This window comes from Aspergillus caelatus (assembly GCF_009193585.1).
Source record: "Aspergillus caelatus strain CBS 763.97 unplaced genomic scaffold BDV27scaffold_1, whole genome shotgun sequence".
NCBI lineage: Eukaryota > Fungi > Ascomycota > Eurotiomycetes > Eurotiales > Aspergillaceae > Aspergillus > Aspergillus caelatus.
In genome coordinates, this window is record NW_022475264.1 from 1 (window position 1) to 24,926 (window position 24,926).

General features: G+C 46.9%; 10 protein-coding genes and 3 non-coding genes across 13 annotated transcripts; 7 read left to right on the forward strand and 6 right to left on the reverse strand.

Annotated features, from left to right (window-relative positions):
• Positions 1–1,007: 1,007 nt before the first annotated feature.
• On the forward strand, positions 1,008–1,317 carry BDV27DRAFT_151611 (uncharacterized protein; the record flags this gene model as incomplete). Its single annotated transcript, XM_032071380.1, has 2 exons — positions 1,008–1,053; positions 1,118–1,317. The coding sequence occupies 2 exons, from the start codon at positions 1,008–1,010 to the stop codon at positions 1,315–1,317; spliced, it is 246 nt and encodes an 81-aa protein (XP_031933837.1).
• A 424-nt stretch (positions 1,318–1,741) lies between these two features.
• BDV27DRAFT_119009 (uncharacterized protein) lies at positions 1,742–3,023 on the forward strand. The gene is made up of 2 exons (XM_032064753.1): positions 1,742–2,075; positions 2,138–3,023. Exons 1-2 carry the CDS (start codon positions 1,850–1,852, stop codon positions 2,956–2,958), a joined length of 1,047 nt encoding a protein of 348 aa, XP_031933838.1. The 5' UTR covers positions 1,742–1,849; the 3' UTR covers positions 2,959–3,023.
• A 138-nt stretch (positions 3,024–3,161) lies between these two features.
• BDV27DRAFT_151613 (D-isomer specific 2-hydroxyacid dehydrogenase family protein) lies at positions 3,162–4,181 on the reverse strand (the record flags this gene model as incomplete). The annotated part of the gene is made up of 1 exon (XM_032071381.1): positions 3,162–4,181. One exon carries the CDS (start codon positions 4,179–4,181, stop codon positions 3,162–3,164), a length of 1,020 nt encoding a protein of 339 aa, XP_031933839.1.
• Positions 4,182–4,787: 606 nt separating this feature from the next.
• Positions 4,788–5,924, reverse strand: BDV27DRAFT_164947 (PhzF family phenazine biosynthesis protein; the record flags this gene model as incomplete). Its single annotated transcript, XM_032073787.1, has 3 exons — positions 5,819–5,924; positions 5,742–5,769; positions 4,788–5,679 (listed from the first exon to the last, which is right to left on the reverse strand). The coding sequence occupies exons 1-3, from the start codon at positions 5,841–5,843 to the stop codon at positions 4,788–4,790; spliced, it is 945 nt and encodes a 314-aa protein (XP_031933840.1). The 5' UTR covers positions 5,844–5,924.
• A 1,714-nt stretch (positions 5,925–7,638) lies between these two features.
• BDV27DRAFT_151615 (uncharacterized protein) lies at positions 7,639–7,989 on the reverse strand (the record flags this gene model as incomplete). The annotated part of the gene is made up of 2 exons (XM_032071382.1): positions 7,639–7,664; positions 7,722–7,989. The coding sequence occupies 2 exons, from the start codon at positions 7,987–7,989 to the stop codon at positions 7,639–7,641; spliced, it is 294 nt and encodes a 97-aa protein (XP_031933841.1).
• Positions 7,990–12,679: 4,690 nt separating this feature from the next.
• Positions 12,680–15,476, forward strand: BDV27DRAFT_119013 (alpha-galactosidase). Its single transcript, XM_032064754.1, has 3 exons — positions 12,680–13,105; positions 13,178–13,787; positions 13,854–15,476. Exons 1-3 carry the CDS (start codon positions 13,003–13,005, stop codon positions 15,394–15,396), a joined length of 2,256 nt encoding a protein of 751 aa, XP_031933842.1. The 5' UTR covers positions 12,680–13,002; the 3' UTR covers positions 15,397–15,476.
• A 239-nt stretch (positions 15,477–15,715) lies between these two features.
• Positions 15,716–16,984, reverse strand: BDV27DRAFT_119015 (uncharacterized protein). Its single transcript, XM_032064755.1, has 2 exons — positions 16,667–16,984; positions 15,716–16,600 (listed from the first exon to the last, which is right to left on the reverse strand). Exons 1-2 carry the CDS (start codon positions 16,835–16,837, stop codon positions 15,734–15,736), a joined length of 1,038 nt encoding a protein of 345 aa, XP_031933843.1. The 5' UTR covers positions 16,838–16,984; the 3' UTR covers positions 15,716–15,733.
• A 951-nt stretch (positions 16,985–17,935) lies between these two features.
• Positions 17,936–18,434, reverse strand: BDV27DRAFT_119017 (uncharacterized protein; the record flags this gene model as incomplete). The annotated part of the gene is made up of 1 exon (XM_032064756.1): positions 17,936–18,434. A coding segment is annotated over exon 1 (349 nt), but the record flags the coding sequence as incomplete, so codon positions are not given.
• A 393-nt stretch (positions 18,435–18,827) lies between these two features.
• BDV27DRAFT_119018 (class I SAM-dependent methyltransferase) lies at positions 18,828–20,278 on the forward strand. Its single transcript, XM_032064757.1, has one exon. It carries the CDS (start codon positions 19,072–19,074, stop codon positions 19,975–19,977), a length of 906 nt encoding a protein of 301 aa, XP_031933845.1. The 5' UTR covers positions 18,828–19,071; the 3' UTR covers positions 19,978–20,278.
• A 579-nt stretch (positions 20,279–20,857) lies between these two features.
• BDV27DRAFT_t1 lies at positions 20,858–20,931 on the forward strand. Its single transcript has one exon. It is a non-coding gene; the product is annotated as a tRNA-Ile (tRNA).
• A 10-nt stretch (positions 20,932–20,941) lies between these two features.
• On the forward strand, positions 20,942–21,012 carry BDV27DRAFT_t2. The gene has a single exon. It is a non-coding gene; the product is annotated as a tRNA-Gly (tRNA).
• An 8-nt stretch (positions 21,013–21,020) lies between these two features.
• BDV27DRAFT_t3 lies at positions 21,021–21,093 on the forward strand. Its single transcript has one exon. It is a non-coding gene; the product is annotated as a tRNA-Thr (tRNA).
• A 171-nt stretch (positions 21,094–21,264) lies between these two features.
• On the reverse strand, positions 21,265–22,349 carry BDV27DRAFT_119019 (SIMPL domain-containing protein). Its single transcript, XM_032064758.1, has 2 exons — positions 22,309–22,349; positions 21,265–22,200 (listed from the first exon to the last, which is right to left on the reverse strand). Exon 2 carries the CDS (start codon positions 22,048–22,050, stop codon positions 21,370–21,372), a length of 681 nt encoding a protein of 226 aa, XP_031933846.1. The 5' UTR covers positions 22,051–22,200; positions 22,309–22,349; the 3' UTR covers positions 21,265–21,369.
• Between the last annotated feature and the right edge of the window lie 2,577 nt (positions 22,350–24,926).

Below are 24,926 nucleotides of genomic sequence, written 5' to 3' on the forward strand. Positions count from 1 at the left end.
GCTGATAACCAGCTTCAAAATGACTTCAAAGTGGTCCAAAAAGGCAAGAAGAAGTGTCCTAAGCCAGCTATATCTCAAAAGAAGCAAGATATTACTATTCCAGAGCCTAAGATTGATGGGGAGGGCTGTTTATCTATAAATCGTCGTGGAAGGCAAATACGCCTCCCACAACGATTCCGGGATTGAAAAAAAGCTCTATATAGCTTTAGTAGCATCATATCTCTGCTTCATCAGAAAAACCAAGTATAATATATTTAGTATGTTGCTTTAAAGCTTCATTTTTAATGTTGGTTGCCATACAGAAATTCGTGCGGCAGGTGGGGACGTGCGTCAGGTGATCAAGTACGGTATCTTATCAATAATCTTCCCACCTCCGCGTCACTGTGCCTTACATTTTATCACTTACTACGAAGTATATAATTATGTGAAATGTCTCTTTTCCCTCCTTTTCTTTCCCTTCCTTCACCACCCAAGTCATCAGTCTTACATACCTTCTCATGCTTTATTCTATCTCTTGCGATCCGGGTTAAGCTTGATTCAGGTCAATGTTACCCCTAAGGCGAGAAGGGGCAGTCACCAATAGAATCAATCGGACGCATTCGCTGACTCGCCATTCGACAACCAAGAGATACCCAGATAGTAATTAACTTTAGACACGACTATATGACCATTGTATTAACAATTTAGAACATTCCCTTATCAACTGAACCCTCTAGTTGTCCCCATCATGACATCCAACATCGCGTTTTAACCCCTGCACAACTCGACGGTTATTGAGATTGAAGTAGTTTTACTCCATTTGCGCAGTAGGCCTTTCAGCCTTTCAATACACAAGACTATAGATGTCCAGCTCTAACGATGTGGAAGATCAGACGTATTCTTTATCAAATGGCGCCCCTACAACCTCAACTACAACCCGCACCCGCACAGCGTTCCCAAGAGTGAATTGATCGATGACTAGTTAAGCGATATGACCCCAGAGCAATGAATGTCTTTTGTTCAGCCGCATGAATCGGATTGAGCGCCCAGTCGGTATCAATTCCAAAGGTGGAAGTATGATTGTGAATACTCGCGATGCGCATCGCCTTGTTCATCTTTGTGGGACTAAGACTTGGAGTGCGCCCGGTGGAGAAGATTCTTGCGGCCTATCATGAGCTGGAGAGGGACATCTCATATAAAGAGGTCTCGACCGGGTTGGCTGTTGATTCTGGGCTCAATGCGAAGCAGGTGGATGAATGGCTGGATTCTGAGCTGGCGGCAGATGTTGTGGACGAAGAAACCTCCAACAATACAGAGGAAGATGGGCAAAACGGGTAGTCCCTCGTTACGTTTATTCAGAAAGTACATCTCTTGGCTGGAGTACAAGATCCCTCTGGGGTTATCGAAGTCTTTGTGAAGGTTAATGAGGACGGATCTTCGGCCTGAAGAAAGGCATTATTCTTCTATCAGATTCTATACTTTGAGGGAGTGGGGATGTTGTTTGAAGGCTTCTTTCTGTCTATGCCCTGAGCAGTTCCATTAGGCTTAGGTCTTTCTCTAACATTGCTTCTTGGTCTTGTTCAATATTACTAAATTATTAATTAATATTATTTTCTTTTTTCTTGAGATACCTGATGAGTAGAAATATAGTAAAAGTAGCGGAATTCGCTGCGCTGATATTAATAAGCTCCCCCACCCTAACTAATTAATGATAGCTTCAACATTTATCTCACCCCACATCTTAACTTAAGTTTAGCCGGATTAATAATACAATCGGTGGGGTTAACAAACTATTTCATTCCTACTGAACATACAGTAAAAGCAAAGAGTTTCCCTGTTCCAGCCTCCATAGCGTCTAACATCATTCATCATGCCCGCAAAAGTGTTTGTGACCGGAATTACCGGCTATATCGGTGGCGACGCATTCCACCTCATCCAGCAGACCCATCCGGATCTCGAGTTCTCAGCTCTGATTCGAACTGAGGACAAAGCTCAGCAAGTACGCGACAAATATCCGAAGGTGCGGGTAGTCCTGGGAGACTTGGACGATGCAGAAAATATTGCCAAAGAGGCTGCGTGGGCAGACATTGTGATCCGTTCGTTTAAGAAACCGTATACGTAATTGACTACCCGGGCTACTCCAACTGACATCATTTAGACACCGCCGATGCTTCGGATCATGTTGGGGCCGCAAACGCCATCGCAAAGGGGATGATCGAAGGCCATAGTCCCGAGCGGCCGGGATACTGGCTGCATACTGGTGGTACTGGTATCTTGACCTACTTTGATTCAGAAGTACGCAAGGTCTCTGGTGAGCCTGACGACAAGGTGTTTAACGATTGGGATGGTGTTAATGAGCTGGTTAATCTGCCTGCGGCTGCGTTTCATCGGAATGTAGATGAAATTGTATTGGACATTGGCTCCAAGCATTCCGACCGTGTCAAGACGGTCATTGTATGCCCTCCTACAATCTACGGCCGCGGCAGGGGACCCGTGTCAGGTCGTGGTCGACAGGTCTATGAGTTGGCCTCGTTTATCCTGACACAGAAGTACAGCCCCCAACTAGGAAGGGGCTTGGCTCGATGGAACAATGTGCACGTCTACGACCTAAGTAGGCTATATGACGGCCTAGTACGGGCCGCTCTTGATCCTGCAAGAAAGGACGACAAGGAAATTTGGGGCGCCAAGGGCTACTTTCTCTCCGAGAATGGAGAACATGTTTGGGGGGACCTATCCAGGCTGATCGGTCAGCAAGCTTTCAAACTTGGCCACCTTACGCAAGAACCAGAGCATAAGGAATGGTCGCTTGACGAAGCCCTGAAATCACCCGCAGGCTTCGAGGCTGCTAGCTGGGGTTTCAATTCCAGAGGTTCTGCTCTTCGAGCGACGAAAGTGTTAGGCTGGAAGCCCCAAGAAAAGAGTCTTGAGGCAGAGATTCCTGAAATTATTCGCGCTGAGGCAGCGAGGCTAGGTCAGTGAGCCTCGCGTGATCTGTGTCAGCATGAGCTGTGTATTAGGGCTATGGATAGGCAGTTATTATTGAATGAGATCCATACATATATAGTTTCCGTGATAGGTATTAGCTCTATCTAACATTGTATCCTTTCACAGCAACGGGCCCTTGTGCACAGTTCAAAAGGCAAACAGGCAGAAAAAGGCTATTGTTTTTATGACCTAACATTTCAACAATCTACCTGATTTATCGTATCCCCTGCACACCACCGCTCAACAGTACATTTTACAGCGGCCTGGAGATTTTGTAGCGTCCTTTCAGCAAACCAAGCAAGATGAGGCGTCAAGACCAAGTTCAGGTTTGCTGCGTCCGGGTTCAACAAAGGCGAGTCTCCTCTCCCAATAGGCTCATTAGCATAAACATCAACCGCTGCTCCTGAGATGCTCTCCTCTTTAAGTGCATGGAACAAAGCGCCCTCATCCACGATGCCACCTCTGGCAACGTTAATTAGTACGGCCTGAGCGGGCATCATGCGTAGCTCCTCGATCGACACCAGGTTAACCGTTTCTGGACTTCGCGGCAAACACAGAATTAATACGGTAGACTTCCTCAATGTATCTTCAAAAGAAATCCGACCTGGTCGCGGAGTAGCCCCCTTACGCTCGGCCACTATCACATTCATCCCAAGCCCGCGAGCCAATACTTCGATGCGCTTTCCTAACGATCCGTACCCGATGATTCCCACAGTCTCATCGCAGCACAGCAATGGTGCCTTCCCATCTGGGGTGCGAAGTCGTCTGTGAATTGAGCCGTTCATTTTCCACTCCGTGTCATGAGTCCTGTCCGCAGGCACCGTAGTCGTGATATTATTCAGATTGACCAGTTTCCTCCGAGTAGCGAAATAGAGCCCAATTGCATGTTCACTGACACTATCCACATTTGTACCGGGACAGTAACACACAGTTATCCCTCGAGCTTTGGCGACAGGTTTATCAACACAATCTGTTCCACTTGCCATGATCACTATCAGGCGCAGTTTTGGAGTGATTTGGGGGCTCAAAGTCCCCGCCGATAGTCGGATTGTGGTGGTTAAGATGATCGTGGCATCCTTAACACGAGAAGCGAGATCTGATTCATTGGTCCAGCTGTAAACGTCGAGAGAGTATGGTTGGGCTAAATCGAAGCTTGGAATCGGGCAATGAACTGCCTCTATGGCAACTATGTGGTGCCTATTGTTGTCCGTGGCCATGAAGGGTGACAAGAAAGACAAATGCAAAAGTATGACAGTTTGTAATATTATTGCGAGATATTAGAACTAGACACCTTTTCAATTCTGATATGCGTGCATGGTGTATAGAAAGACATAGGGCGCAGAATCCGCATGGCCGATTTTAACCGACATAGCGAATGACACAGGGCGCGGAATGAGATATCTCACTTTTTGACCTTCGGTCTGTGGTATCGCTAGGAAAAGTCGGTCCCTGGGCTATGGAGTCCACTCGGTCCGATCTTTCCAAGCACAATCGTCATGCGAAAGATTGGTCAGTTGATGCTAGAGCCTGAGGGACTCTGCCTTTGTCTTTCTGACGCCGTGAGCGCTGAATGCTGGTCAATTGAATCTCTCAGATATCCCCAAGTTCTTGGCTCTCCTCAATCCGAAATATTGTTTCTTTCTTCTTTTATTTGGGGTTTCACTAGTACAGAAAATCCGTAACCTCACGACATCTCTAAGCTCTCCAGGAATAAAACTGGTTGAAAAGTGCAAATTGAGTCCTCATATATATGCCGCAAAGGACTGGCTTCGAAGCAACAGTTTCAAAGGATTTCCATGAGCAACATAAATTTATAGAATTCCTTAGTCTACATATATCTTCCCCTCTGACACAAAAGCTGCCTGACCAGCAAGATCAATCCTCTGCACTGCATCCTTCTCCTCATTCAACGTAACTTCCACGATGATGTGACTTTGTCTTCCCATCTCTGAGCCCTGGCTAATGTAAAGCCGGTGCTTTCGGCCCTTTTGACTATTGGCTAACGCAATATAAGCGCCCAGGGAGCATCCACCACTTCCACACGCAGGATCTTCTAAATTAATAGCAATCATGCGAACACGAAGCTCCCAGACGGTTATATCTCCCTCTGATCGAGTCTCTAATAGTTGATAATACATAACACCGGTGAAAGATGGTGTCCAACCATCATCAAGCTCAAGCTCAGGACTTGGTCCCGGGACAAGACCAGAGAACAGATCTGTCCTCTCAGTTAAATCCACCAGCGCATACGTAACACCCTTGACCATGGATACGACAGGTGATGCATCTCTTACGCCATGCAAATCCGCTGCTGCCGTTAAAGTCGCCTGGGCCGGGAGGATCCGGCTGAGTGTCGCCTCTTGTTGGTGAATGTGTATGTTATGGGGAACCCCTGCGGAGACGACTTGGCTAGTTGGGTCGTGAGATATTGCAACGGGCCCGGCTTTGGTAGTTATGGTTAAATTGGTTGATTCGCTGGCATCGTTGGCTAACAGCTCCCGGAAGAGCAGATGGCCTGTGCCAATGATAGGATGGCCGGCAAATTCCATTTCATTAACAGGAGTGAAAATGTCCACCCGAGGCCTTCCATCGTGGTCCGAAGGGTGCAAGAAAACCGTTTCGGAGAAGTTGAATTCCTTGGCGATCTGTTGCTTTTGCTGCTGCGACAGTTTGTGATCGCCAGTCTTCACGATAGCGAGTGGGTTTCCCTTGAACCTAAGCAATTGGTTCAGTTACCAGAGGCCGATAATGAATTTAAATAGGATAGTGATCCATACCTTTCTGATGCGAATACATCAAGAGTGACTAGCAGAAGGTCAGTGCGGAAGTTGTTATGATGAGCTGGGGTTTCTACCATATGACGCCTGGTCGCCGGACATTATGACCTTTTGCACGAAGAACTTGTAACCCGAAGTGGTACAATTGCCGGAGAGCTTTTGGTTAAAAGATCTCGCTCTTAGACGTTTTTCAGTGTCTTGCATTGTGTATTGAAGGACGTAGTTCATATAAAGAGGCTAAAAATCGGCTAATATCGGGGACCCACTCACGCCCTGTGTAGTTCGAATGAGTCAAGAAACGTACAGAGTAACTATCATATGAGATGCCCAGGCCTTTAGTAGTCCCGATAAAGTGATTTGGTACAGCAGAGCCAATAACTAGGCAGGCTCCCAAGGCGGATAAAGCATGAGCGAGACGCATACTGGTGTTAAAATATAAATACTCATGTCGCTGTAGGAAAGTCGGATAGAAGATATTCAAGAAAGAAGCATCTTTTTCCAAACTTGATAATGATCTCTGTCAAGGGCGGCTTTACAGGTTTTATAGCCGAGGATAAATTGACCTGTCAGATCTGGGGAACTTGCTTGCTATAGCATACAGACCATGACTTTGCTCTTGCAGGATAGGTATTTTTTCCAACAGTCATATACTGCGTCTAATCTGCCTATTGTCGGTCAACAGCGCCGATGGTAACAGTGAAGGATGTGTGCAATGGCTGATTGCGGTTCAGCAGCAAAGTATTCTCACATATGCTAGCCATTGTGGTTACAGCCCAAATAAGTGTTCTCATAGGAGAGAAATTTTTTTTTCTAGCTTACACAAAGAGAAAGAAATAAGAAGTAAACATAGCGATTGGGGCCACGCATACGAGATCTCACTGAATCTTGATTTAGGATACAATGATTAAGGAGACATATCATAGAGAGGCCATTTTAGCAGACTCACGTCCTTCCTTACTAAATTGACATCAGCTTCGAAAAGATCTGATCTGAATAATGGCGACGGCCAAGTACCGTCTTTCGCTGAGTCATATATTTGTCAGGTTACCTAACCCATATCTAGGAATAATTCTGAGCTAGATCATGCAGAATGAACGTAAGCATGAGGGGATTCAATACAGACTAACAAGAAAACCGGGGCCAGGACTGATTACGCCCTAAATATATAACCGACTTGGTCGTTCCAGACTTAACAAACTAGGGGTATACTAGTCAGGTAATATCGTTACATTAACCATTTAATTATTAGAAATTTTATATACCCCACTAATGTCAATATAGGCTCAATGGAGACATATAATACGTATTGGAGCCAAATATATGTACAGTATATTGCAAGATGTTATCAAAAGCAGAAGGAAGGGAGGGAAAAGAAAAAAGGGGAGAAGCTTTTCATGACGCTGGGATGAGGCGGAAGGGCCCCAAAGTACAACTTCATATAGAATTAAGGTGCTGACTGCTACAGTGGTATTTGCGTAGGTAGGACATATCTAATAGCTGATGTAGATTATCGGGCTGTTTCTCAAGTTCGTTGAGTATTTGCAGAACTACTGCTTTGGCAAGAGATGTGACTTGAACACGAGAGCCTTCCCTCTTCCTCGGTCCGATTCTCGGGAGACAAATAATTTTACTGTAATATTCCATCTTAGGCGGGGAAATCAGATAGCTAGCTCCATATGAGATTCATAGTTCTTGACAGTTACGTTCTTATGGCTATCCATACTACTGCCCATACAGAAGTTCGCCAATAAAAATCCAACACAGGTACGAGTTAGTGCCAGAGAACATGATGATAATATTCGAACAAATACAACATCCATACCACGATACGAATCACATCCTAAGTACTTCACCCATTCCACATAATCCCACTCGTAACACTTCCCGTAAAAACCGTCTAATGGAAAATAGCCCAGACAGGACCTGAAAGTAAATTAGTATACATACCCAAAAAGAAACCAAGATCGAACCACTACTTACCCTGTCCATTGTAGCTAACACTGGTACAATCATCACAAGTAGCAACATTGTTATCCCAGCATCCCTTATCCGTGAAGATGGACATCATGACAGAACCCATGTCGTGAGCCTGGAAGGTGAATTTTCCATTACCGTTTACTGGGCCGATACAGCTGTTGTCGTTGGCACTGCCGGTGTCGGTGCATGATCCTTGGGGGCCGCAAAGTTGGACGTAGCCGGCTGACGCGGTAGCGACGAAAACAGGGAGAACGAGGCTCTTGAATTGCATCTCGGAGGTGTATATAACTTTTTGGAAGATGAGGAATTGACAAGGTTGATAGATGGTGTTGGTAGATATCTGTTTTCAGGAGGGTATGGGCGCCGGTTTTTATATTCGATGATGGGGAGCTAATACGTGATAGAATATGCTGATGCTAGGAGGACACTGACCTTCAATTCTGCCTTAACACCTGTATTCAAAATCAAGTACATTGAGCTTTAGGTCTGGGTCCATTTCCATGTGCATATACGCGTGTGTATATACGCGCAATGTCCCAAGCGAGTTCCGCATTCCCTATGGACAACGGATATTGGGGGCTAGATGTATAACGGAGTTTCCTAGATTGGCTACGTTACTACATGCCGAGCCTCCATTATGCTAATCGTCGGTATTCCAAGCAGTGCCGAGAGACATCGCCACTACCCCACGCACTGAACTCATCTGCTGATTAGTCTGTGGTATTCCTCTCGGTGGGGGGCTGAAATCAAGTTGTGGAGAAGGGAGTCTTGGATTGTAGTCTTACTAACATTGGCGTTGCCAATTACATCACCTATATGAGGTTAGGCATGGGCAAATACTGATCAAAGAAGTGGAGAATCAAGGTCCCTGAAAATATACAAAGTAGGGTACTTGCGGAACTGACGGAATCTAAACCTGAATTGGTTTGCTCTATATGGTATAAGCTGACACTATTCCCCTTTTGGTCGTTGTGTACCTGCCAAATCTGTACTAGGGGTGCCCATCTTTACTGCATTAGGGAAATGTGAGGCTGGCAGTGCCTGAAGCGATCGTTCGGCTACTTACTATATTAGTATATACTTGCAGCCCCTTACCATCAAATTCTAATACATTTTTAACAAGTCTTGCAGTTCAACTGAACAAAAATGGGTTGAAGAGCGGGTTAACACTCTATTGGAGACTAATATCGCCGCTCTTGGTTAAACTAGCACGACCTCGAGCAGACCCTCGGTCTACTATTGTGGCCAAGGATCTAGGAGCCAGAACGCTACGAACTTCTGAGGATAATGGCTGTCTCAACAGAGCAAGTGGACGTAACTTTAGGCCGTGTGTAGAGGAGTGGTTATCGCCAAAGCAATAGGCAGAAGGGTGATATAACGCTGTATCTGGACCCTCACATCATCCGCTTGCATAAAGGTCAATGATAGGGCCAGACTTCGATTGAGACGGCATTCTCCGAATCTCCCAAGACCCTAACGAAAATAGTGGTGTAGAAGGGGTATTTTTGTCTACAACCTTTGTACATAGAATCGTCGTAGAGAAATCGGCAAGATCCCGACTTGAGGGGATCGCTGCACCTTCTCTACTCTGTAAAACTTGTTAGTTTAGTCTATATAATACAACGCAGGGGTCTCTCATGAGTAGGAGAAGGGGATGCCTAATCTTACAGATCTTTACTACTGTAGTACTGGATTCAGGGCTAATGCCATTATTTATAACACTCAGGGATGGGTTCTCTAATCTAATAATACTTGTCTGCTGAAAGCCCAATCGGCCAGCACGGATGTCACAAATGCTGCCTTGTAAGATTTGTGGTAGCCTCAGCGACATACCCTTATATTCTAAAATCCGCATTCAAATACACACCGTGTGGCCTCGGATTCAAAAAGCAAGGTTCCAGTAGGGAGAGACTCTGGGGGTTCCGGACATGAGTGATGGTTTAGCTTGCGGCTTGATCCAGCAGCCAGTACTATATTAAATGCGGTGGTATCTGGAAGGAAATATCAAGTCCGATATATATTATGTTCTGGTCTTTAATTGGGGTTCACATCAAAAACTGAGTGCTCCCTCCAATTAACCTATAAAAAAAAATTAAAAAAAAAGTAGAAGAAGACAGGGGGAAAGTCTCGTGTCGGTAAATAAGTAGCGCTTTGCGACTCTCTGAACTGACAGCGAAGGAAGAGATACTGGCTTCAGGAAGCAATGCATAAATGACAGGAAAAGGGGTGATCTTGTGATTGACACCCAGAGTAAACATTTGATACTGCTCTGGTAGGTGCGGAAAGTGTTATCAGAAAGCCGTACATGTCTAAATCAGAATGTGTTATTTATAATTTTGCCGACTCCTATTTAGCCGATCTGCTTTGTTTTGGCGATCAACAATTTTTCTGCGTTTCTAAGTCATGCTCAGCATATCAAATTAGTTTTCAGGAGTTTTTCACGAAGATTGACTATTATATAAGCGGTCAAAAGCCCTCCTAACTAGATGCATTAGACATATATTGAATCGAATGTATAGTCAATCCAATTTTAGTCCGCTTAAATCACACACTCTTCATCTCTTATGTACTTAAACCTATAGCATTACCCTAAATACATATGATCAAAGCAGCGACAAACCCTAAACCTGATAACATCATCACATACCATGGTTTGGCAATGAACAACATAGTTCACTTGGAAGCGACCCATCAAAATTTGATAGAGAATTATAACCTATATAGGACCTTTGTTACTTTGAACTTAAAATAGTTACTGCTTAGCTCCCCAGGTTCAATAATGTTCTTATAAACACCCACGCGTGTAAGCAGCAACGTCTACTATATGTGTATAGTCACACCTTTTGAGAGCCAAAAGCTTGTGTAAAAATAGAAGCTCTCATGATATATGGTAGACACCTGAGGTGCTGAAACACGATACTAACACGCCTGATAACATGTTACTCTACACTCCTTGATTAGACCATATTGTCGAAAGGCGCATAGGGCAGGCCCCTTGGCTTCTGGATGGTATCTGGCAACTGTCCACCGTTTGGCTGCTCGACACGGCAGAACCCTTTTTATCTAGCTTTTAATATAAGGGACATATTTCCTCGGAGCTTTCCTGGTCGCACTTAAGGTGTACAAGTAGTACATGTCTGAGAGCGATAATACAGGCTAGCCAGCTTATATAAGAACCCCGTCCAGATTCTGATGTTTTAAAGGCAAGCAGTTATATCTCATTCTAACGGAGGTTTAAGGAGCTAAAGGACAAATGAAAACGACCCAATGACTATGATCCAGAATGGCAGGGCTTGTAAGTTGACCCAGGACATATTGACATACGTCGACATATATGAGGAGGAATTGACTAAAACACAGGCAACGGTTAATGTCCTTCAAACCAACCCATGCCATTTATCTTTGTTGATCCCCCCTTGCAAATGGGTGGTGATTTGGCATCACCAATACCTAGATGTCAACACGGCTAAAGCTCACGTTTCTTGCCTTAGCTCACCCCAATGAGATGGATAAATAAGAACTAAATATGCTCTATTTCGAGCTTATACAACAATATGGGGACGAGTAGAATTCTAAACCCCGGGTGGAAAGCCGAGCAGTGTTACCGCATGCAAATCTAACACAAGACATGACCTCACTATCTCCTCTACGCACATCATGAGCAAAAGAGACTTCAGGTCATAGTAATCTTTACTAATACTAAGGATAACGATATTTTACTCCTCGCAGAGAGCGGTATCTGCTGTACTTAAGATGTGCGACCCCTAACCTCGTTGTTCTCTAGGTAAGATAGAGATACTAGTATAAAGGAGGAAGCCGGGATGAACAAGCAAACTTCAGAGTTTGCCGAGGTCGCGTATTGGCTCTGATGGTTGTGCCTAGTACAAGGCCTACCAGCCGGTACTTGGAATGCTTGCTGAAGCCCGAGAGATGTTGCAGGACATAACTAGAGAGGGCTGGTGAATTTCTGCAACAAACGCTGGGCTGCAAGGAGCGGTACTGCATAAATCAAGAAACCCGAGCTCGGCTCAGAAATTTCCTTTCGTCCTTATATAGTCTCATATCTTGGTTCTACTGGGGCATTGTGATGATAGGTCCGAGCGAATCAGATATCTTCAGGTGGAATTTGCGCCCCTAGGAAGTTGGTTAAGTGAGCGCAGAAGCACCGCTTCATGTGATAGGGTGGATCTTCAGGTTCCCTTGGGTATATGCGCTTGATTTATATTCGGCTCGGTCACTGTCCGGTCGGCTCGGGCTCGCCAAGACTAGGGAATAGGGCCGACTTGAAAGCTGCCTACACTGAATGGGCTCACCGAGCTAGTGGTATGATCATAATTCCAATTGCTAAAACTCCTTACAGTAAGGTGTTAATTATGAATGATCATACTGCCCCATACGGACCACCTCGAGACAAATAGAAGAAACAGTATTCTGGAAAGAGCGGGGTGGTTCGGTCTCCAAATTCCGGACAAGCTTACTCGGAAAGGGTCAATTTGTGGGATGACCTCAGGGCGCACGTACAGAGAGCAGAGCACAGTACGAGCGCCGGAGATAGCTCCGAGCCGAAAGGAGGCCCCGGCTTTGAACAGACCCCGTGGGGCTTGTTTTCCACCATTCTGAGAGGCTCCCAAGATCCGACCTAAGGCAACGGCCACCCCGCGGTCTGGCCGCTAGGAGGTTGTCGAGTCATGGCTATTGAGGTGCCCTCGATTGCTCTTCGCTACTCCATCGAGTGTTGTACAGCAACTTTCGCAAATCCGCTTAGACGTCGTCTTCTATAGCATGTTCAAGCCCGGCACAACATAGAGGATGAACCCGAGAGATACAAAAATCCCACGGAGAGGGCGGGAATGGGGTACGGGGTATGTGGGGGGGAAACACACAAGAGATATTTCCCCGATGTTCCTCCGCATTGGCATTTGCCGGCGCCGAATATCCCCACATTTCCAAGACAGGGAATCGGTCTGTCTATCTCAAACTATCAAAAGGAACCATGACGTGACGGTGGAAGGAAAAGCGCGACCATGGCTGTTGGAATTAATGCGGGAATTTCCCCGGCCCACATCCAATGCCTTCCGTTAGTGTCAAGTCCAGCTATTCCCTCGATGAAAGGGGTAATGAAGACGAACCTTGCCGTGGTAGTGCAGCTTTGCAAATGATTGGGGGAATTATTGCGGCGTCTGTCGCTTTTCATGCTTCCCCGCGACTATTTAAATGCATGGATACCCATCCTTTCCGGGATCTTAGAGCGCCACCTCTACAGCTCAATCACCTTTAAGACAAGATGTTCGGCTCTCCAAAGCGTGCTGCTTTGGCAGCCGCAAGTCTTCTGGCTGTCTTCGGAAACGGCCCTTCAGTCATGGCGCAGGAAACTTCAAGCAACAATGGTAAGTGAAGCCACATAAGCTCGTCCTTGCTAGCACTCTTCCAAGCTTCGCTCCCAATTGACACCTGTACAGCAGTTGTCGCGGACGGCAAAACCTTTGCCCTCAATGGAGAGAATGTCTCATACCGCTTCCGAGTGAATGAGACCACCGGTGACCTGGTGTCCGATCATTTCGGTGGCAGTATCACTGGCGATATCTTCCCAGGACCTGGTCCCGAGGCACTTGGCGGTTGGGTTGGTTTGCCTGGCCGGTCTCGCCGTGAGTTTCCTGATCAGGGTCGGGGAGATTTTCGTATTCCCGCCGTTCGGATTCGCCAAGAAGCAGGCTACACCGTGACAGATCTGCAGTATCAGTCATACTCGGTGATTCCGGGAAAGCCTGCTTTGCCCGGTCTGCCTGCAACCTTTGGTAGTGAAGAGGATGTCACTACCTTAGTGGTACATCTATACGACAATTACAGCTCCATCGCGGTGGACCTGTCGTACTCCATCTTTCCTAAATATGATGCCATTGTGCGGAGCGCGAACGTTACGAACAAGGGTACTCAAAATATCACCGTCGAGGCACTGTCTAGCTTCAGCTTTGATTTTCCATATGAAGATCTTGAAATGATTAGCCTCAGGGGCGACTGGGCGAGAGAGGCCCACCGTCAGAGGCGAAAGGTGGAATACGGAGTCCAAGGGTAAGTTACTATTCAACTAAGCCCATGACGAAAGCAGCAAATTGACGTTCCACCCGTGATATACAGCTTCGGAAGTAGCACTGGTTTCTCCTCTCACCTGCACAACCCCTTTCTTACGATAGTGCATCCCTCTACAACTGAGTCTCAGGGCGAGGCCTGGGGATTTAACCTTGTCTACACAGGCTCGTTCTCCGTTGATGTCGAGAAGGGTTCCCAGGGCCTCACTCGCGCTCTGCTGGGCTTCAATCCCAGTCAGTTGTCTTGGCAGCTGGGTGCGGGCGAGACACTCACCTCTCCGGAATGTGTTTCAGTCTACTCCAGCGACGGCATCGGCGGCATGTCTCGTTCCTTCCACCGCCTCTACCGCAACCATCTGATCAAGAGCAAGTTCGCCACATCGGACCGCCCACCGCTGCTTAACAGCTGGGAGGGTCTATATTTCGACTACAATGAGAGCACAATCTACCGCCTGGCTGAGGAGTCGGCCGCCTTGGGAGTGAAATTGTTCGTGATGGACGACGGTTGGTTCGGCGACAAGTACCCACGTGTATCAGATAACGCCGGTCTGGGTGACTGGGTGCCCAACCCGGACCGCTTCCCTGATGGCCTATCCCCCTTGGTGGAAGATGTCACGAAGCTGAAGGCAGCAAACTCCTCAACCGACCTCCGCTTTGGTCTCTGGATCGAGCCAGAAATGGCCAACCCCAACTCGACCCTGTATCACGAACACCCTGACTGGGTGCTTCATGCCGGCCAATACCCACGCACCTTGCAGCGTAACCAGCTCGTGCTCAACCTTGCTTTGCCGGAGGTGCAGGACTATATCATCGACTCCATTACCAACATTCTCAACAGCTCGGCTATTTCCTATGTGAAGTGGGATTTCAACCGGGCGACGCACGAGTCACCCTCTCCCAGCAACGACCACAAATACATCCTGGGTATGTACCGGGTGTTCGAAACCCTGACCACGCGCTTCCCCGATATTCTGTGGGAAGGTTGTGCCTCTGGTGGTGGCCGTTTTGACCCCGGTGTGCTCGAGTACTTCCCGCAGATCTGGACCTCCGACAACACCGATGCTCTGATGCGTATCACCATCCAGCTCGGTACCTCGCTGGCATATCCACCCAGTGCCATGGGTGCCCATCTCTCAGCGGTCCCGAATGCCCAGACTGGACGTACCATTCCCGTCAAGTTCCGTGGCCACGTCGCCATGATGGGCGGATCATTCGGTCTCGAGCTAGATCCCGCCGAGCTACACGAGGATGAGAAGGCTGAAGTCCCCGGGTTAATTGCGCTTGCAGAAAAGATTAACCCGATCATCCTGACTGGCGATATGTGGCGTCTCAGGCTTCCTGAGGAGTCCAACTGGCCTGCGGTGCTATTCATCTCCGAGGATGGCAACCAAGCCGTCCTCTTCAACTTCCAGCTCGGCCCTAATGTCAACCACGCCACTCCCTGGATCAGGCTTCAGGGATTAGACCCTAAGGCCACGTATAGCGTTGACGGCAGTGGGTCATACTCTGGTGCAACATTGATGAACATGGGACTGCAGTTCAAGTTTGAATCGGATTATGATAGCAAGGTGGTGTTCTTGGAGAAGCAGTGATGAAGCTGATGATGCGATGCTAATGAGTGTAATTACTTGTATGTAGATAGTGAATGGACAACTAATTTTTTTTTCTTGCTAGTACAGTGCTCTATAATGAATTGTCGGGAACTGCCAGCTAGATTCGGTATGAGCTTCCAGGGGGATGATTCTTTCTGTCAAGCAATGCATACCATCTACAGGATCAATAGAGTTACAATATGTATCCAGAATACTCCATAATAGTTTCAAGGTGCAGAAGCACATGCAAAGAGAGCAAGCCCGAGACTACACTACAGATTCACACCAAGCACTAGTCAGATTATGGTAAAAAAAAAAAAAAAAAAAGCACCAGCAATCATTCCTTTAAACATCTCTTATTCCACAAGGCACGACATCGCGCGCTTTCGAGGATATTCTCCGTTGACCCCATAATATGCTCGAACTCCGAGTCGTCAGGACCAGCCTGCTCCCCGTTTCCAAGATCAACCATGCTCTTAACTCCGAATTTCTGGTTGGGAAAGTACTGATGCACCACCTCAGGTACAACTGAGATACATTTCAGCTTTCCCGCGCTACAGGCGTGCATCATGCTGACATCAAACGCTTCGTCTTGCCCTGCGCCCAACAGCTCTATCACTTTTCGAGAACCGTCCCGCGACAAAGCATATGCGAAAGAACACACGGGATTTGCCGACCAGTAAACGGCGCGTTGATGGTCTGGCATACGTTCCATGTCCCCTTGTGCAAAGCCAAGATAGTACTTATGCGGGCATGCGGTGGGGTCCTCGTAGAAGATTGTCTCGAATAGGTCCTCCCAGTATTCGCCGCAATGACCGATCCAAAGAACGTCCCAGTCACGGCCATATGGAGCTGTTTCATTCTCGGGGGTTTTAGTCAGATTGCGGACACTCTCTGCGACTCGCACCATCTGGGAGCGAATTGTTACGTCCCAGTCTGCATCGTCTTCAATGATTAGGGCAGTATCCAGGTCTGCTTGGATGGTATATTTGATCATATCGAGATGTGCAAGCCATGCAACACTAGCCCCGTGGGAAGGGTGACGAATGTACTCTGATCCTAACGTCTCGAAGGTCGTAACGAGATCGGGATGGATTGGAGGTTGTGGTGGGATATGGATGGAGAGGCCGGTTAGGTTTGCGGCAGCAAATAATCCTCTCGTTCGCCATGAAGGGCCGGTGGAGAGAGCAAGAATAGATTGGAACTATAATGTCACAGGTCAATTAGCACCATATCGAATAGAGATTCTCGAGAGTAGAGAGATGTGTACACCTAAAGTAGCATTTCTTGCGCTGTGTGTGGGTGGGGCCACCGAGGTCGACTCAGATGGAGAGACAATTCCGGTTACTTGCGCCAGAGGGCTTCCGAAAATATACCAAAATAGCCAAAAAAGGCCGAAACCCGTTCCCAGATAGAGATATCGACGTGCAACGACCAACATTATTCGTCTTATACGCAAATCATCTATGGTGAGTTCAGGAGGTTGTGGCAGTGGCCACGGTATCGCAAAAGTCGGGGGAAGTGGGGGCGTGAAACAACGGCCTTTAATGGCGAATATGATCGTGCAAATCCTTCCTCATCAGTACAAATTAATGCCCTGCAGACCAAGACCCTAAGGACCCTAGTTGCATTGAACGGATCCAATGATGTTTCCTCTTTCTCGCCCGGGAAAACCCCTGTCAGCTAATTTCTTACAGAGTTGTTCTTTGTCTGACTATACCTTCAGCCGTGCTATCTTGGGCAGTATAAAGTCACACAAACCTCGCCGAGGCCCACCCCTCGAGCGCTAAGATGCAGTAGATTTGTTAATGAAACAGCCCACCTACGGTTTGACTGATTGGGCATGTTTCCAAAATATCTGTTTCACGGGACAGGACATGAAAGACACCAATTTCTCCAGCCTCAGCCTAACAGGGATATTTAATAACCATGGTAACATGGTAACCGCTCAGAGGGATCAGTGTACCCAAGATGGAGTTGAAACTCCAGGGGCCCTGATCTTTCTAGGAGTAATAGCATGTTTCTAGTTTATTCTCCATTACTTCACAAGTCGACATCTCTTTGCTTATAGGTTTGTCATACTAATATGCACACTCGTTCCTCGAGTCAATCTGAGATTTACGTACTAATGTTAAAATCACTCCTAACACCATTTCTTTTGTGCCAATACTCGGTTCAAGCAGAGCCGGGAATATTCTACAACCCCCCAACTGGGGGCCCTATTCATGTCTACAAGGACAACCCAGTCTACGAACTTGAGCAAATGGTTCAGTTAAGATGGGCGACCAGTTTGGAGAGTATATCCATAATGCTATGGCAAGATGAGAATCCCCATTTTGAATGGCTTCAAAGTAAGTCATTGTCCACTACAGCCTAAGGGCCCCCTCATATTTCAACCTGACGGTAGATGACAGCAAACCTATCGGATATCACAACGTATAACTGGATCGTATCGACCCAACGAAGTCTAGATGATGGTAATGTTTTCTTTTTCCAGATCCGAGATGCCGATGAAGCGGAGAGCCCTGGTTTCTTTGCTAGCCATTACTTCAATATCAGTAAAAGGGCGAAAGATTCGACAACAACAACGACAACATTGTCATTATCAACATCATCATCATCTACAACGGTGTCAGTTATCCCAGCATCGAGACCAACTAGCGAGGCATTGGCACCAACTGGAGTGAACTTAACGCCAGCGAACACGACACTGACAACACCAACACTAACATCAACCGACACGCTTACCACATCAGCGACTTCGTTAATCTCTACCACATCACCCATTACACCCTTATATCCGAGCAATAGCGGTACAATATCACCGCAAGCAAAGGTGGGACTTGGTGTTGGCGTCGGACTCGGATGTACATTCCTATTGACTCTTGCGATCGTCATCTGGTATTTCAAGCTGCGACCGAGGTACTTTCAAGCCGACAGGGCTCAAAACTACCTCTCGGGAAATACTGTGGTTGAGGATAAATCATACATCTTCAAACCTCGGCCAGCCTGTCGAGTCGAAGTTCCTGGACATCAACTTGCACATCATGAGCTGGCATCATGACGTACTATCTACTAGCAGACTTATCTCCCTTGGTATTGTTACTTCAAGTCAAATATATGGTTTTTTATGTTTGCTTGAGCAAGTCCTGGTGAAAATCGTATGAGTAAACACGGGCCCCCAGCGTATTCTCGTAGGAGGCGACTGTTCATGTTTTCCGAGTTACCTGGCTAGACTTCTACTTTAAACGGATTACAATCGTATGGCTTTCTGTCCATAAAAATCCAAGGCTGAGGTTGCAGATGGGCAGATGACCGGTACCGTTGTTTCGGTTTCCAGGGTTTGGGAGCGCACGAGCCATGCCTTACATCAATGGCCATTGCCACTGTCAACCACGTCAGAAGACTACCTTCTTTTATTCAACCAGATTCTACATTATAGTATCATCTTGCAACATTAAAAGAAGATATATTCATCCTAACTATGGTACATGTCTTCTGCGGCTCGTACCTTAGATAGTACGATTGAGGCCTTCTCATGAACTATTTCTCATTGAGCAAGGTCGCTGCATGACTTCTTGACCCATCACTATCTAGCTTTGACCTCGTAGTCACTTGGTTGGTCGGCTTTTTATTGTTGAGAATATAGGCAGCTGCTGCATCCTCTTCTTCATCATGAGCGACAAATCCAAGAACTCTGCTTATTTAGCAGAATACTACGATCTACAGGCCAAGGCGGATGTCAAGACCTTGAACGCCCAAGATGATGCCAAAATCTACCTATCGGCCCTGAAGAAGCAGGTGGAATCCTACTATCCTCTTGATCATCACGGTGAACATCTTGTCGTCCTGGACGTCTGTACAGGAACCGGGCGTGTGCTGGCCAACCTCGCCACCGATGGCGTTCGGGACAACATTCCTCTATCCAATGTCGAATTTATCGGGGTTGATAAGGAACCTTCGATGATCCATCGTGCATTGGCAGTACAGCAGGAGACGCCGAGCATGTCGCACGTCGGTCGCATTGATTGGCTAGTCGGAGAAGCCCTCCATTTAATCTCAGCAGAACTGCTAGAAACCCATATCAATCAGGTTGATTTACTCCTGTCCGCGGCTGGCAGCGTCAGTCTTCTTACCAGGCCAGGGGAGCTCTTGAGGTTTCTCGCTCAGGCTGCTGCACTGCTTCGACCACGATCAGGGCGTTTCTATCTATCTGTAAGGAGAGATCTATTATCGACGCAATCTACGACAGATCCAATGAGCGAAAATGCGACATATACAGGGTTGTGCGAACGGCGTGAATTCCCGAGTGGGCTCTATGAGAATATTGTTTACAGGCAACTGCCGATTGGAAGTCCGACCGTAGAAGGGTCAATCAAAAAGACTCCCTACCAGCTACAAGTAATCAAGTGGACTAAAGCCGATCATGAAGAAGTGATCGAAGAGAGCCATATTGAATCCGTGCAAAAGATCTGGGAAGAGCCGGAACTTTTAAAATGCTCTAAGGAGGCGGGTCTGGAGTTTGTCGAAACCATTCATACTTTACATGAGACGTATTATGTTTTGAAGCAGGCTGGATGATCCGCCTTTGCTCTGGGAGTATGAAAGGCCGTTATTTCTTTTTCTTCTGATAACTCCTTCACAGCACGGTGTGCCCTTTCCTCTTTCCTGTATCTCTCATGGGTTCGCAAAACCCGACTTCAACACTACGGACACCACTTACTTATGCTAATCTCGCTAGCTTCATTGATGATATTGGCGCAGGTTCGATTGAGGTCCTTGTTGTACTTGCTTAGTGCCGAAATTGCTACTTATGTTTACGATGAAGCCGCCGAGTCGGTGATTACCGGAATTGGACATGTGGAGGGCTTCGGATGCTCTTAAAACTTTTAAAAAAAAAATATTAAAATAATTAAAAGAAAATAAAGAAAAGAAAAGAAAACGGGGCGGATGAGGGAAAAAAGAAGAAGAAAGGAAGAGAAGAAGTGTCTGATCGAAATGCCAAGAATTTCATAAAATTCATGAAATTCAGATTGTCAAAGGTTTGGTTTACGAATGGGTCAGACGCAGGGATGAATAAGTAAATGTTGTTAATAGGAAATGGGCACCCACCAAAAGTGAAGGGGAAAAAAAATAAAATAAATACACTATCGCTTTATCTTGATATTTGCTCCGGCGAGGACGCTATACTGTCACTATATATATCTCGTAGCAACCCTACACAGAGGACGGTTCTCTACAGCCCGAATAACCGGGACGCCTGGAAACGAGTTTAGTGATGGAGGTAGGCTCTAATTAACGGATATAGCAACGTTACAAGAAAAATACGGATATAAATGAGCTGTATCGTGTGAAATATGCCTTGACTACCTCATCATAGATGTAGAAGATGCCGACGGTGACCGCCCCAGTCTTAGTATAGTCTCAATTAGCATAATTTGGCAACAAAATTTCAACAAGTGGTCCCGTAACTCAGTCGGTTAGAGTGCTGAGCTAATAACTCAGAAGTCGAGAGTTCGAGCCTCTCCGGGACCATTTCTTTCCAGCATCATTGGTCTAGTGGTAGAATTCATCGTTGCCATCGATGAGGCCCGTGTTCGATTCACGGATGATGCACGACTTTCGCTCCTATGGCTCAGTTGGTAGAGCGCATGACTAGTAATCATGAGGTCCGCGGTTCAAATCCGCGTGGGAGCATTTCTTTTTGCTTTTTTCCCCTTTCTCTATGAGCCGTTCGTCTTTCCTTCAGCTTTCCTCCATACCCTAGTCGTATACAATTTTCGATCCGCAGCCTATGTCTAAGAGCCACCGTAGTAATTATATATCCCTACAGGTGCTAATCGGTCATTTGTGGGATCGGTTCTACTCCTAACATCCATATTCATATAGTAATTCAGTGGTGTATCAATTTGTCAAAGAATAGTTCGTCTCACGTAACTTAAACCCATTAGTCTCCGCTCGCCCACAGGCCAGTCACTCCACCTCCAAGCGCATCTTCACGGAGCACTCGATTTCGCAACTCTCCGGCACAAAACTCAACGCCTGCTCACCCCCACCATCGGCAAATGCAGGTGCCCTTCGAGCGGAAGTATACAGCGCCGGAGAAACATGTCCCTGAGAATCGTCGATCTCAACGGGTCGAAGATTACTCATGTTCAGCGCACCCGCATAATCCTTAGCCTTGGCGAGCGCGTCCCAGACCGCTAGTTTCCTGCATTCCTGTCCCAGCTGCTGTTTTGTATCATCCGTCAACTGCCAGTCGACATCCCGCACCGAAACCAGAGGGTCCTTCGCCACGTCTGACACGAACTCGCCCAGTTTGCTGAAGTCCCGGAACTTGACCTCGAAGTTGGTCCGGGCGGAGTAGACCCGTGCTCGGTGTTCCTGCTTGTCGTGGTCCCAGGGGAGATAACTGCCGGTGCTGATAGAGCTCATGCTCCAGAATGTGACCGGGGCTTCGGGGGTGGGGTCGCCGGACTCCTGCTTCGGCGCGATTTCTTTCAGGAGGGATTGAAGGCGGTTGGAGGTGCGAGTCACGTCTTGAGATACTGTAGACTGATCTTTTCCATCGCTGGACACGTCGAGGTTGATAACGGCGCGTTCAGCCTGACGGTGAAGGGTGGAGGTTCCGATAGTGTGGATTGTAAGACCCATGGCGAACGATTCAATGGAGGGATATATATAGGTGTTTTGGAAAATCAAAACGTTTAGGGGCCGACAGCGAAATTGCTAGGACGTCGTTCAGTATTTATGCATGCAGCTGAGGTGTGGCGAGGTGCCAAAGAAGTTGTTGTTACCTAAATGCTGGAAGGTAAATAGTTAACTAAGTTAGGCAAACAACATGTGAGATTGCGGGACATGTGGAGGGCCATTGAATTCAGGCAACCCAGTAGTGGAGCTCGTGATACGTACTTATAATACTATAAATCCTAACTTAGCAGCCTCTCTGCTTGGCACCTTGTTGTGTTACATCGTGTCCTTCACAACCAGATTGAATTTGTCGGCATAAAATGAGCTGAAGATACTCCAGCGTAAGTGGGTCAACTCGCGCATATTTGGACCTTTAGCCCCATGCGCTAACATCACGGCCATGATATGATATGATAGTATTGGATCAGCCCCTTCAAAGACAAGGGATGTTTGAAATTTGAAGAACTATTGAATCCGCCTCAATGGCAGCTTAACTTGGCGTAATTTGCTCCAGATTGTACCCGACTGCATCGTTCTTCGTCCATACTAGAAGTGTGCAAGCGGTACCCGCAGGTGGGACTATATCAGCCTCAGTGGCGAGCTCGGCTGGCTTCGGAGGAAATCGCACAAATAGGTTTGATCGTTTTCAGTGGTTGTTTTCCGAGCAGAACAGGAGATCTGATGTCACATTCAGTGGGGAGAGAGAGAGAGAGAGAGAGAGAGATGATTGAAGCGCTATCGCGATGGGGTAATGAGGCAGTAGTGGAGGATGTCGAGATTCGCCACCATCACTCAAACATCTCCGGACCTGTGGCTTGGTTCGAATGTACGGCCTAATCGCGTTTACCGACTTTTATTTCATGTGACTCACAATCTCAATGACTAGAAGTTATCGCCCCTAAGAGGCGATGCATAATCTCCAGCTATTAGCAGAGCTGCATACGGCCCCTTCAGCATTCTCCGGACTCTTGTGTGTGTGTGTGTGTGTGTGGCTGGCCTTCGATAGCGAGACTGGTTGTGATGGAATAAGTTTCATTTTTTCATTTTTCTCTAATTTGTTAACCCCCAGGGTCCATGAATTTGGAATATATGCACCGGATAACATATCAGTGCCCACTCCAACCGGGAAAATATGGGTGTGATCCTAAGGAAGTATGAGAAATCTCCCGACCGCAGCTTCTCACCGCTTGACTTGGTCCTGGAATGGTTCGAGGAGATTAATGAGGATAAAATGGGGGAGGCTGGGCAGGAGATCGCTCCATTTATACAATCCGTGGGATCTATCACAGGCTATGCCGTTAAATCTGATCTATTCATTACAGGATACGAATACCTACAAGGTGAACACAAACCTATCGTGTCTCACTAAGAGAATATTGATCTCGCTCCTCATGGGCGGTGCGGTTCAACGAGCAAACTAGTTATGCCTGATCTTCGTTATGGCATATCTCTGGTTTGTCTCTCATTGTGATCTGGTCTAGACCGGAATTGTTATGTGATATGTCAGTTCTGCCAATCCCGGCTTCTGTGCAGATCCAATGCCCGATGATCTGCGTTTACATATCTCATGTGTGCAAGGGATTGGGGCCAAAAGACGAGATAATCCAGTAATTTAGTGAATTAGAACGTCATTTAAGCCTAATCATACTCTGCCAAGCTGCTCCTGGATGCTTCGACGATGGTAAGTGCATATCGACCGTCGTTTTGTTTGCGAGTTCAGTTTTTGGCTAGCATAATCAAGTCAACGGTTCTCCACTGCCTTCTTGTCGCAACGGACAGATTGTAGCGAGCTTCACTATGTGGACAAGCTCGGACAAATTCATTGTAAGAGCATTAGAAACGGTTTATCATACCTTGAAGTGCTCGCCCGTTTTCGGTCCTGCGATAGAGTCGGAGGTTGCGATTCACCGCACCGAAACATGCTTCATGGCATTCTTCGGGATCGTTCCGCGTAACGATTCTGTCTTCTCTCATAAGCCAAGTGGGACTAGGTTTAATAGACAACGGGGCGGATCCTAGGTCGACACTCAACCTATCTGAAGATGGAAGGTCGTTAAAGGCACCCAGTACCCCTACAAAGAACAGAGAATAGGTGCCGCATTAAGCGCACCGCTCAGTCTTTAATGCTGTCTTGGAATTTCTTCATGTTCAAATCCCAGGCTCGTGCATTTCTTGGCATTGCTGAAGACCAGAACCACAGAAGTACAGATAGATGTACGTACAATTCATGATAATCAACCATGAATCATGGACGATCAATAACACGAAAGACTTTTGCCCTCGGGCTCATCCCAGACATTCAGCGCAAATCTGTGAGTTGTTTGGATGACGAAAGCTTCGCACTGACGGTTGGAAGGCTGGAGGCGAGAGACATGTAAGGCGGATGACAGCATTTGCATCTGAATTTCCCCAACATAACAGCTGTACACTAGTATTTGACCGTCACTCCTTCATGGGAGTCTCCGGGACCATTGTTGAGAATCCGGTATCACACGGTTGAGATCATACCACCCACTGCGACGTGCGATCAAAGTGGGCCTCAACGGCGAACGAACTGAACAACAACAACAACTTAGTGGTAGTATGACCAGCCCTAATGCGTTCGTGTATGCACAGCCAACCTGAATGTAATTGAGTTTCTTGATTTCTAAGCTGGTCGCAGAGTTTCTCGTATCAGCTAAGTTTCTGAGATTGTCCTACTATGTACTCCACATCCTCCCCGGTAGTTAGTGAGCGACTGTCGATCTTCATATGAAGTGTCCGCCAGCTGAGGCGGATGCCACCGGTCCGAGCGTAAAGAAGAAGAAGAAGAAGAAGAAGAAGAAGAAGAAGAAGAAGAA

Excerpts from the sequence above, each read along its gene's own strand:
- BDV27DRAFT_119009 (XM_032064753.1), top strand. The coding sequence starts at position 1,850 with ATGCCCGCAAAAGTGTTTGTGACCGGAATTACCGGCTATATCGGTGGC. Across the intron at positions 2,076-2,137 it reads GTGGGCAGACATTGTGATCC|ACACCGCCGATGCTTCGGAT; the intron begins GTTCGTTTAAGA and ends GACATCATTTAG.
- BDV27DRAFT_119013 (XM_032064754.1), top strand. The coding sequence starts at position 13,003 with ATGTTCGGCTCTCCAAAGCGTGCTGCTTTGGCAGCCGCAAGTCTTCTG. Across the intron at positions 13,106-13,177 it reads GGAAACTTCAAGCAACAATG|CAGTTGTCGCGGACGGCAAA; the intron begins GTAAGTGAAGCC and ends ACACCTGTACAG. Across the intron at positions 13,788-13,853 it reads GTGGAATACGGAGTCCAAGG|CTTCGGAAGTAGCACTGGTT; the intron begins GTAAGTTACTAT and ends CGTGATATACAG.
- BDV27DRAFT_119015 (XM_032064755.1), bottom strand. The coding sequence starts at position 16,837 with ATGTTGGTCGTTGCACGTCGATATCTCTATCTGGGAACGGGTTTCGGC. Across the intron at positions 16,601-16,666 it reads CAAGAAATGCTACTTTAGGT|TTCCAATCTATTCTTGCTCT; the intron begins GTACACATCTCT and ends GTGACATTATAG.
- BDV27DRAFT_119018 (XM_032064757.1), top strand. The coding sequence starts at position 19,072 with ATGAGCGACAAATCCAAGAACTCTGCTTATTTAGCAGAATACTACGAT.
- BDV27DRAFT_119019 (XM_032064758.1), bottom strand. The coding sequence starts at position 22,050 with ATGGGTCTTACAATCCACACTATCGGAACCTCCACCCTTCACCGTCAG.